Here is a 12,186-nt window from a genome sequence, read left to right as displayed (position 1 = left end):
ATAGTTTCTAGAAAAATCCAAGCCCCCATGTTATCATTTTTCATTAAAGTGATGTTTCTAACCACAGTGGACAGCTCTCATATCCCTTGAAAACTTATAATAGTAAAATTGTCATAAGGATGAAGCAGAAATGCAAGATTTTATTAAACAATCTTCAGCTCATAAAAGACATCAGTGTTGTGCCATTCTAGATCATATAAATATATTTCAAAGCAGAATCATATTTCAGCAGAGAGATAAAGCACAAAAGAATATGATTAGTGGATACCAACATAAAATATTAAACCATCCAAGAAGGGGTGTAGGTGTATGTTTATCCACACGGGCAAGTCGGGGGATGAGAGCAAGGCAAGATTTTGGCAATATATCAGTGGAGTCATGAGCACAGATATCCGTGGCAATTTGTGTGTGTGTGTTGTGTGGTGGCAGGGGGGCTTGGCATGGTTTCTCACAGCGCAGAGCTGGGTGTTTCTGCCACTGAAACCGCTGAGGGAACATGATGGGTGTCTTTAGTCTGGCAGAGTCGTCAAAGGGAGATACGAGCTCTACCTGGATAAATAAATAAGTATAAATAGTTTTCTTTCTGATATGTGACCAGATTATTTTCCAGTTGATTTCCAGCCAAGGTCCCAAGGGGGCCACAGATCAAAAAAAGATAAGGGTCAGTTACAAGGTTGAGCTCATTCGGTGTTGCCATAGTAACTGACCTCCAGCATCCCTGGGAGGACGGCACCCAGCTCCCCAGGTGACATTTCTGTTGCCACGCCATCAATCTGCTGCCTTTCACCGCCCAGGCTGCCTAATGGCCGTGCTGCAGCGCGCCTCGGTGCCGCTGGCCCGTGCCAGGCTGGAGCACAGGATCTCCTTGGCCCGATGCTGCCCGTCAGCAAGGGAGGCGGTCAGCCACACCCTCTGGGATTAATTACAAAAATGCAGTGGTCCAAATGGTTTGTGTAGTAGGTCGTGGGTTTAGGCAGCAAAGGCGAGGAGGAAATGTCGACCGTACAGCAGACATCGTCTTCATCCAATGTGACCATCTGCAAATTTGCCATCCCCTTGGAGCAGTTGCAGCATGTCCTCAGACCTTGGTTTTACTTCCATCCTTGGATTGTTTTTAATGAAAACCAGTGGTGGAGTGGTGCAAAACAGATGAGAGATCAAAGCGGTTCTCTTCAGGCTTTGTGTTTGAGGGGGTGTCCATCACTGCTATCCTACCCTGGTTCCAGCCCCTTGCTCCTTCACAGCCACATGGAAAAAAATTGCTGGGGAAGCTCCTTTTCTTACATTATAAATTTTTCCCTTTGATTTCTTATTTACTGGGAAATGAATTGCATAAACAGAATAGTTCCATGCAGTTTTCATTTTATTTCCCTGTGTTCATTCCAATTTCTATTTATTTCTACCATAATTAGAGCATACGGCCCATTTAATTCTACCAAATTTATGATGTAATGGACAGAAGAAGGTTCTCTGTGAACACAGTATATTAATGCTTTGTTACAGTGAATCACAGTATTTCAAAGTTCATTAAAAGCACAGTTAACTCATGTATGTGAACATCTAAGTACAGGGAAGAAATTCCCTTTTATTGGCTTAATTTGCTACAGTAGATTAGAAATATACTGGTCTGGAAAGCTATAGTGTGGGAGGTACATGTTGTTGTCAGCAATGAGCATCAGATTGTCTTACATGATCTCTCAAATTAGGACTATTGCAGTTACTCCACAAGGGGAAATTTTTGCTTTATTAAATTGAGTAGAAGAGGGAAGTTTTAAATAACAATAAAGACAATGCCATCTTGATTTTTGGTGTTCAAATCATCTACTTGTTGTTGGTATACCATGTCAGTACACTACAGTGTTAACATGTATTTTCACATTGCCATTAATATAGTTATAATTAGAAATGCAGCTGATACAGTAAATGGGTTTAATACAGTATTATTAATTATACTGCATCCTCGCCAGGAGGCTGCTGGTGTCGGTTCTCTTAGAGGCTTAGAGACTCATTGTAATATGTATTAAATGCACATTGCTGCAGCAGAAATAGCTTTATGGAGAAGCATATTCCCACTCTAAAATGGGCAGGATGGCAGTGTAAGTGCTACTAAACACCCTATCAACATATTTAAAACTATCCTGCAAAGGCACCCGAACTTGGGAACAATGAGTGACGTGCTCCGCCACCGCGGTTCAGCTGGGTCTGCGCAGCCCACTAATCCTCACTAACAGGCAGTAAATTATGTACCTCCAAATTTATACAAATGCCTGCCTTTGACATCAGCGGGCACCACCCAGGTTTCACCTTCAGGATTCAGATAATCAGCTCTCATTCCTACTGGCTTCCCTCAAGACCAGTATGGAAATAAGTATGTGTCTGCCAGGGATCAAATGCTTTTGGAGACAAAAGTAGGTACTGAAAACATTACAGGATACTATCATCTCCCCATGATACTTTTACACAAAGCGCTCTGTTCCTCTTTTGGCCTGACATAGTTTCAGCCTGACAGAATCCAGCAGGCCTGCTTGTTTTAAACAAGAGTACATCCTATTATTTTTTTGAGAAATGAAGTGTAAAATTAATGCTTATTATTTTGAGCTCAGGAAAAAAAGGCTAGAAACCCAAGATTCTTGTTTGCTGTGCATTGCTTGTTTAGTCCTGTAATCATCTGATCCCTCCACAGATACACTTATGAAGAAATGGGAGAAGATCTGGCATAACAAACTGTAAAAATCTGCATTTTATTTTACAAATGAGAGGGGCTGCATAATTCACTTGAGTTATGTAGGTCTCTCATAGATGCTTGTCATGCTAGAACAAAAAAGGCGAATAAGAATGAGGGAAATGATGATATGTTTGCTGTTGCTAGTGCCCGGCACGACACATTTGACTGTCACACCACATTGTCAAAAAGCCTCCTTGTGTGTACCTAGATGATCTTATATAATTCAAGGAAGTTATTCTCCAAAGGTGACTGAGTATATCTATACATGTGCTGTGTTTCTGTGTAAAATAATATGCTGTAAAATGCCATAGAGGAGAGAGTGATTATAGCACCAATTCTATCTATATCTTTGGGCATTTTCATATTTTGAATACACATGCATGAAAAGAGAAACGTTTGTCATGCTAACCATGGTACTTTTTCCCTCTTTTTTTTCTTTCTGGATGGTTTTATAGACACAAGAAATACATAATGGACTCCTGTGGGAGTGGAATAAAAACCCCCACCGGTGAGGAGAAGGCCTTATAATTCAGAAGTGGATTTGCAAATCAAAAGGTCTTGCCTCGAGTGGGATAAATTTCCAGATCTGCAGGAACCCATTATGTTTTATTATTTTTCATTCTAGTTTTAGTTTGTTTGTTATGGGTTTAACTATTTAAAATACTGCAGGGATCAGCCAAGAAAATACACAATCTCTGTTACCTAATTAAACATACCATGCTTGTAAGAATATTCTTTAACTGAAATGCTGAGCATTGTTTGTTTTTCTTTTTTTTTTCCTTTTTTTTTTAGTTTTACTCAAATTATAGCTATTTAGGCTGGGAAAGGAGCAGCAGTCTAGTCATCAATATGTGTCTATCTGTATTTATGAACACATGTGCTCACACAGGACCATAGGCTGTACATGAATCACTGTTTTCAAAATACCCAGTATGTAGAGGGTAGAAAATTAATGTCAAACATGATTTCTCTGATTTATTTGTAGAAGGCATTTGTTCCATTCCCCCCAGTTCCTCCTTTGTCCTCTGCGGGTTTATTGCAGCATTTGGTTGCTGTACACAGCGGTGTGGCTGGGCATGCTCAGCATGAGGCTCATGTCCCTTCCCCATCTCTTCTCCCCTCCGGAGCAGGTTGCAAAATTCACACAAAGCCAGAACTTTTCAGGCAAGGGCCTGGTGGGAGAATCCAGCCTTAGGCCACAGTGAGGGGAGAGGGCCTGGTTTGGAAACCTACACATTAGAGAGGGCAACGTGGAGGCTGTGCGAGCAGAGCATTGCAAACCTCGTCGCGTCCTAGAAACATCCCAGTCCCTGCTTGTGGCTCCCAAGGGAATTCATAGAGCTGCTGCCACGGAGCTACCAGCCCTTTCATCTTCCTGTTCCTGGCTCTTTCCTTTTCTCTTTTTATCTCCTTCCCAACCCACCTGTTTACTTGTCCCCACGCCTCCTCCCCATTCCCCAGGCAGCTCTGGTGCAGCACTCACTGTGGGCACCCACTGCCACAGGGTTCCAGAGGCAGCACGGGCAGCTCTCCACTGTCCAGGCCTTGTACAGGGGCCCCGGGATCCTTAGAGTACCGAAGGCTTCATAGCAGGCAATACTTTCCTTCTGTTTAGCCCCTTTAAAAATAGAAAAAGCTAATTTGAAGCAACTGTAAGTAAAGACCGTGCTTCTGAGGGCTCACATTATTCGTAAGAGCCAAATGTACTTGGCAAGAATTAATTCATGGGGTAATGTAGTCATTTCTTAGCAATCTTGGAACTAAAAATTAACAGTCATTGATATTTGAGGATGTAAAAATAAAGATGAGTTTAGAACAAAAGAAAGAATTTATTTAGTTTTTAGAATATGTTTTCATGAGAAGTTCATGTGCTGCCACAGTGAAGGAAAGACACATTTTCAGGGAGTTATTTGCAGAAACCAACCATAGTATTAAAACCTTTTGGGTAGTTTCTCATTTTTATAAAGCTTATGCTATGTTTTCTAAAATTCTGCAACTCCCTCCCTCCCTTCAAGAAAACCAAAGCATTGTTTAGTTTTATGTGTGAAAATTGCTTTAATATGACTTCAGTACCTCAAAAAAAAAAGGCTCAACTGCACCCAGAACAACAAACTTCAATAAACAGAGAAGTATATCATCTTGCAAAAGTGTTAGGGTTGAACCAAGAGTAATAATTATTGCTATTTCACTGAGTTCAGTTAGAATACAGAGGCATCTAAAATGGGCCCTGTGTACTTAAGATACATGGCAAGGAAATTCCGCTATCAAATTACATTTAAATACCTTCAGTGGTCTCTCTACACCTTGTAAAAAGCCAAGAAGTACAAAAAAATTTACACTGACACTCTTCTTTCAGCTCCTGCTATTCTCCACCAGTTCCTTCCTCTCCTGTATGTTTGCAGCGTACTCTGAGGTGAAGACATCACTTCAGCCCTCTGTCAGCACTGCTGGCTGAATTCACGCTATTAAAGTACTTTTAAATGCTGTTTGACTCTTCAATCCTCTGCACCCAGAGCAGGGCTGCTCTCCCTTTGTGGCAGGGCTGTTGGGAGCCCCGCGTGGGTTCCCGGTGGATGGAGCCCTGCAGCCGGGATGTGGGGGCTGCACCCCTGAGCTCCTCCTGCTCTGGGGCTGGGGGTCCTGGGGGCCCTGTGTGCCAGCACAGGCGCTCCCCGCCGCCTGCTGCTGCCTCCCCGACGCTAATCTGCTGTGTCACTAACAAGTTGTATCATTTGAACCTTGCAGAGGAAGGCATCAATCATGAGTGCAAGCTGTGTAACCAGATGTTTGACTCTCCGGCAAAGCTCCTGTGTCACCTGATTGAGCACAGCTTTGAGGGGATGGGAGGCACATTCAAATGCCCTGTTTGTTTCACAGGTAAGACAGGGAGGCCAAGACAAGCCTCAGCGTGCATGGCTAGATCCAGAAATGACACTCGGGGGATTTGTAAAATACTGTATTCCTTTCCCTGGGAAAAAGAAATACTGTGCCTGGAAATGTTCAAATATCCTCTGTCTGAAGCTGGGGCTCGCTCTGCCAAGCAGCTCTGTGGTGTTTGACACCGAGCAGCACTGCCACGTGCAGCAGGCTCTGCATGGCCCCCACGTCTCCAAACATTTATGTTTTGCCTTGTGGCTCAAAGGTGCTATGTGTCTCCAAGTGCAGGACTTGCAGAGGATGTACCTGCTCTTGCAAGCCCTTATTCACCTGAGCAAGGACTATTTAAAGGCCAGGTGGTTCATGGTCTGCTTATAGTGCTGAGTAAAGGGGAGTAAAGGTTTGATAAAACCAAATTGTACAACTATGGTTTTGCCAGCTGCTCTCTCAGAGGTTTTTTTTAAACCCAGTTTTCTTACAGTGGCACATTTCTAAGGCCTGTCTGAGAGCCTACTAGGTATTCCTTCTCTGTAGATCATTTAAGCTGTCTCATCAGTGCAAATGATCATGGGTGATTCTTGCTTTTCCAGGATCTGCAGGGTGCATGCTAAAGGCTGACTTTTATACTCTCTTCAACACAGTAGTTAACATCTGCGTTTCCAATCTGTTTGAGAGATAAGGATTATGTAGGTGTCACTGTGAGCCTGTTGTCAGTAAAGGGGCATGGCAGCACCTGCTATTCCTTTAATGTTGGTGGGAGTAAGGTGAACCTACTTTCTTTAGGGTTTGGCCCACCATTTCAGAAACTGGTTTTTGTGTGAGCTTGGAGTTAATAGATCCTTTCTGAAATGTGCTGTAAAAAATTTTGGATGCATTTGTTAAATTCTGCTGAAGAAGCCATTTTCACATACAGATGACCATTCATGTAAAGTGAGACAAAAATGAAATCAGATATAGATATATTTTTTAACCAGCTAAAGCTATGGTTCTGTACTTCAAAATACACTTCAAAATTTCCCTCAGTAAAGTCAGAATAATTGTCAATCCAGAATCATAATGCAGATGCTGTGATATTTGTGATGTTAAACAATAATCTTTTTCTTTTATACTGAATGGACAACCTATTTAAAAGACCTAAAAATTGTGGCAAGTCTGCCCTTTCTGATTCACATTTCTGCCAGAAATGCTGTTCTGGGCCACGTGTCTTCCAGACCAGGCATCAAGGCTTCTCCTGGCCCAGTTGTCCTGCATTAAAAATGTATCTGATGCACCTGCCATGGGCCCAGGGCTCCCCACAGGAGCAGTGACGTCCTCTCTTTGGTCTGATGGCTGAGTTCTTCCAGTTACCTGTGGACAGTGTTAGCTTTATGTGAAATATCAAAAATCCATACAGGATGTAAAGTCTGTTAGAAGTAAGCTGACTGTCAGCCTGGAGACTCTAAATTGACTACTTGTAAGGAAATTCTGCTGAACCATGTGTATCAGCACTTCTCTGGCAGATATCCTTGGACCTTTTACAGTTGCAGAGACTCTGAAGTGCAGTTTGAGATGAGGTGCCTTATACAAAGCAATCTTAACTAACTGTGCTGTGTTGTTTCAGTTTTTGTACAGGCAAACAAACTGCAGCAGCACATCTTTGCAGTGCACGGGCAGGAAGACAAAATTTATGACTGTTCCCAGTGCCCACAGAAGTTCTTCTTTCAAACAGAGCTTCAGGTATGTTTACAACAGGAGTAAAAACAAAGCTAAAGCTGTTGATTTCTCTGTGCAGCTGTCACCCTTGTGCAGCATTTAGAAAAGGTGCCCAACCTTGGTATGGTCTCTTCTGCCCTTAAACAGTCTCTCAGTCTCCTTCTGCCTCCCTGGGTGCCTGGAGGAGAAAAAGGTCTCTGAGCATGGCTGGAATAAATAAATAAATAAGACAAGACAGATATCATGATTTATGAGTATTTCTCTTGACAGTGGTGTTGCTACATCCTTACATGTCTACGTCAAACACCTTGTAAATAATTTCTTTTCCTCCATTAATAATTTAGGGACTGATTAACATACAAAGACTAAGCAAATGGTAGCTGCCCCATCCCCTTCCCTGCTGCTAAATCATAAGTAAAGGAATTTTCCCCGCTGAGGTATGAGAAAGTGTGGGTGGGTGCAGCTCGACACGATGCTCAGGCAGAGGCTCCTCCCAGGCAGCAGCACCTTGCCCAGCTGTGGCTCTGCACACCAGGCCTCGCTTTCCCTGGCAGCACTGGGGGCTGCAGCCACAGCAGTGGTAGCCCCCACAGAGCCAGTGCTTGGCTCACACCCATTCCCCGGGGCACAAATCCTTCTGCAGGGGCTGGACCCTGAGCTGGGCACGCTGCTGCAGGCACGGGTGGAGCACTAGCCCCAGAGACCTCCTTGGAGCAGGGAGGCTGGGGGTTAAACCCCACCAACAGCCTTGGTGCTGAACCCACACAGGCACTGAACCTCCATGTGTGTGTGCATGGCTCCTCCTGGGCAGTGGAGCCCAGAGCCTGCCCTGGCAGGGAGCTCGTGGGGAGGTGCCCACCCTGGCTGGCCTCCTCACACCTTATCTCACCTGTGCAGCATGGCCACCAAAATCACCCCTCCCATCCCCTGGGAAAGGCAGTCTTTCTGTTGAATGGTACCATATGCCTCATTTAAATGTATTAGCTTTATAAACCACAATTTACTTAAAGTTTGGAGGGTTTTTATTTATCTTGCTGAATTCCCAAGCTGCTGCCTCTTGTGTTGTGCTGTCATGCTGTGGAAGGATGGCTGATCTTTTCACTTTGTTGGTTTTATATTTTTTTTCTCCCAGGGGATCCCGCCTTTCCCTTGTTCTAGCGACCTGATTTGCATAAGTGTACAAAAGTTTTAACTATACCTTGTTAATATTTTAATAAAGTCAGCAGATTTTGGGATTGTGTGTTCTCACTATGAACGTTTTATGAAGGCAGCAGTGGCTTGCAAAGACAGCTTTGATTTTTTCCTCCCATATCTCCCTAAAAGTGGTGTTTGGTCAAAATGCCAGCACAATTAAAATGGGAACACTGGCTTCCTAGGCCACTGCATTAACCTTTAGAATCAGATGATCAAATAAAGAGAACCTGGTTAAATTATAGTCTAAGCAGCCTGTTTTTTGCAATTACAGATTTTAATTACATAATGTTTCAATTCTGAAGTTTTGTGCATTGCACAATTGCTGCAAATGTCAGCTTTAATAATATAAATTAGGATTGTAATTTTTTCAGGTTTTATGCAGGATTTTTCTGCACTCAAAATTTTTCTGCTTATAATAATTCATAATAATTACATTAGTAGTTTTGAATGATGTTGGCTGAATGAAAATGCAATACTTAGCTGCACAGTTTTAGTCTTTATTTCAGTAGTGACTCAGAAATGTGTGTTTGCTTTATGCCAGGGAATTTACTAATGCAAATATTGTAGCTAAGGAGGACACAAAATATGTGTATAAATCAGTTAGAAATGTGTAAGACTTTTGAACAAGTCTGCCTTGGCATGATTATCTCATTAGTTTCTGGTGTGTAAGCTGCCTGCTCTAAATTCCTCAGCCCTTGGTTATATTTTTGTTGAGTAATGAAGATTTAGTGTTATTTTAGTGAACCAGTTGTTCAACTGCTACTTAGGGTTAAATCTGCATAAACCTTTCTGTGTCTTTAACTGTGCAATTATCTTATGTGGGCAAATCAGCCTCCATCAAGGGGTTCTGCTTGATGAATTTGACTGTTCAGTTCTGAACTTGCTTTCCTACTGGCATGAAATAACTGGTATCAAAACCTGAACCTACGCGCTGTTTTCCTTCTTTGTATTTTCAAGTGAAACCACTGAAAATGTGTTTTAAAAAATTGAGCATTCAATTATTTCAAGAAGAAATTCAGAGTGCGGTGCTTGTAGAAAAGCAGGAAAAACAAGGAAGGTGGGGAAAATGACAGGCAGCAAAGGGAAAGGGTAACTTTTAGAGTTGTCACGGACTGGCATGAACTAGCCCTGCTGATTTTTGGTCATTTTTTTAGAACAATATGTGTGCCATGTGATGAGAAACTGTAAATGCTGCTGTAAATGTACCTCTAGTGGCTGGTGCAGATACTGCTTTGGTAGCTTAATGTTCTGGAAGTGATCAAACCCTCTTTGTGCTGCTGAGCTAGTAGTTGTATTTTAATATAGGTTTTTGCTTTGAAGCTCACACCATCTGATGGAGCTGTAAAACCAAGGCTTAGGAACGCTCCGAGGAACTGAACTTGCTTTCTAAACGGTGGGAATTTTGGTGAGGATCTGGAGCAATGAGTCAGTGACGTTACTTTAATGACATTGCCACAAGAAAAGAAAACAGAATGCTACTTAACTGCTTACATTATCTCACTGGAAATAAGGAAATAAAACATGGGAAGGCTAAGTATGAAGCACAAAGGAACGAGTATATGTGATAACCCCACACACCCTTAGGGCAGAAGAGGAAAGGCTGGCAGCCCTGTGTTTTTCACGTCCTCACTTTGTACAATTGACAGCTATGAATATCATGAAATTCTCCTGGAAAAAGGGTGAATTTATAGCTCATATATAAAACACCAAGGCTATGGCATTTCATTCATTACTGAAACATGCTCACTGAAACAAGTGTAGAGGTGAAGGATTGGGGTTTCCTCACATGTAGAGCAGAAGGAGCCCTTTCAGACAGATCCCCATCTCCAGGAGCTGTGCTGGGAGCTGTTGGTCCAGCTGGAGCCATGGGCACTTGGATGTGGCAGATGAGCTTGCTCTTTGACAAGTGAAGTTTTGATTTTTGCTGTTTAAAACATAGCAGGGAACCCTGCCAGCCCCAAAGATGGGTCAGAAGTGATGACACATAATGGGTCCTGAGAGTTTTATTTGTGGTGTGATTCACAGCAAGGAGAGATCCCTCCTCAGGTGTTTACATCGAGAATTGTACTAAACAAATTGTGACTGAGCAGTGGTTTTCAGAGAAAACTTGAGAAGGATTTTTGTGTGTACTCTTTTGCCACACTGCTTTTCCAAGGAGCCATCACATAACCGGTGAAGTATTTGTATTTAAAGGATTAATTCCTGCTGTTTGCTTGTGTACTGTTAATCACACTGTTTCCTCCTAAATGATTACAATTGATGAAAACTAAAGCAAGGGATGTAATAAACAATGTGCAAATAATCCAGGTACCAAGGGAGCAGGGTACCTGCCAGGTCTTTCCTAGCACAGGTGTTCAGGTGTTTTATTGCCTGATATGAATAAAGGGCTTTCTTTTCTGCTCAGATTTGGAGATATGTCAAACCACTAAATTAAGAGAGCTTCACTGGAGGAATGTGCTGTCATTTGAAATGCCCAGTTTTTTAAAGGTACACATATCAAAAGGAGCTACTATGGCTCATTGGCAAGCACTGTGGTCTGTCTCCCCTCTCGTTTTATTTTATGTGAAAAGCTAGCAATTTTCATATATCCATAAACAGGAATGAGCTGCTGCACAGAAATTGCACTCATTATATTAATAATGATTTACCATGAATGTCCTCCAGGGGCATGATTGGGTCCACATCAAAGTCCTTGGGATTTTTTCTGCTGATTACAGCAGATCAAGCCCTAAGCAGGTTTTCTCTTTTTAAGTCTGCTTTTAATGTCAGCTTGATGTTAGATGTGCCACACCAGACCACAGGGCTGTGAGGACATAGAGGACTGTGACCTGCCCAGGTGAGGGGGCACCACAGCGAGCTGCCCTGTGGTCTGATGTGACCCAGCGGGGGACACAGAGGACCTGCTCATGCCAGTGGGCCTTGGGGCCATCTGGGTACAGCAGTGTCCCCCGAAGCACGGAGGGCAGCGAGAGCCTCTGGGCTTGGCTGTGAGCCACCCGCCCGCAGGCGAGTCTGCAGGGCTGTGTCCAAGGGCTCACCTCACCACCAGTGGAGCACTGAAAAAGGACTTCAGCAGTTTTAAGTCTGTACCCAGCTGTATCTCCAGCTCCTATTTGAAAAATGAACTTTACCTACTTTCTGGGGGTATAAGAAAGCTCACTTAAGTAGAAGTAAAATTTTTCTTCCAGCCAGCCCTGTGTGCTTGCAGCAGTGCAGTATCTCAGTGTTTCTGGGCTCCAGTGTCCATTCAGGCAGTGAGAGAAAGGCAATTCCATGGTATCTTGAGGAAGTTGCAGGAAATGTTTCTCCTTGAGAGTGTGTGGATGGCAGGACAAATGGGACCTGAAATGTGACTCTATCTCAAGGCAGTGCTTTGACTTGATATAACTTTTGCTGTTTTTCAGGACCAAGAGCTTCTTACTGAAAACAGACCACAAGCTCTTTCTAAATTTCACACAGAGCACATACAAAATCATGTGTAGAATTAATTTTCTGCAAGCAACATCCTTTTGTTTTTCTTTTAAAACTGATTTTTTATCTTTGCATTTTGTGTTTTGATAGGCTTTTAAGAACCTGCTAGCTATTTTTCCTTCTTTTTTACTTTTTTTAAAATGTTATTCCTTCTTTAAAATTGTGAAAATGACTAGTCAGTTATCCTAGCAGATTTGGCTAGCATTTCTTAAAAAAAAAAAAAAAAG

At 42.6% G+C, this 12,186-nt stretch overlaps 1 protein-coding gene and 1 long non-coding RNA gene across 7 annotated transcripts in view; one reads left to right on the top strand and one right to left on the bottom strand.

Moving 5' to 3' along the window:
• Positions 1-12,186, top strand: part of ZNF423 (zinc finger protein 423) — a 265,551-nt gene that overhangs the window by 236,840 nt on the left and 16,525 nt on the right. For all 6 annotated transcript variants that reach the window (XR_011003353.1, XM_068202661.1, XM_068202658.1 and 3 more), the window contains 2 exons: positions 5,471-5,602; positions 7,203-7,318. Coding sequence is in view for 5 of the 6 variants with exons in the window: in XM_068202661.1 (XP_068058762.1) it covers positions 5,471-5,602; positions 7,203-7,318 (248 nt within the window). In the remaining variant the exon portion in view is untranslated. The remainder of the gene's footprint in view (positions 1-5,470; positions 5,603-7,202; positions 7,319-12,186) is intronic.
• LOC137481148 (uncharacterized) lies at positions 6,676-11,298 on the bottom strand. Its single transcript, XR_011003354.1, has 3 exons — positions 11,137-11,298; positions 7,412-7,501; positions 6,676-6,949 (listed from the first exon to the last, which is right to left on the bottom strand). It is a non-coding gene; the product is annotated as an uncharacterized lncRNA (long non-coding RNA).

Source organism: Anomalospiza imberbis, chromosome 12, assembly GCF_031753505.1.
Source record: "Anomalospiza imberbis isolate Cuckoo-Finch-1a 21T00152 chromosome 12, ASM3175350v1, whole genome shotgun sequence".
Lineage (NCBI taxonomy): Eukaryota > Metazoa > Chordata > Aves > Passeriformes > Viduidae > Anomalospiza > Anomalospiza imberbis.
The sequence above is the reverse complement of the archived record's forward strand: the minus strand, read 5'-3'. Positions and strand labels throughout refer to the sequence as shown.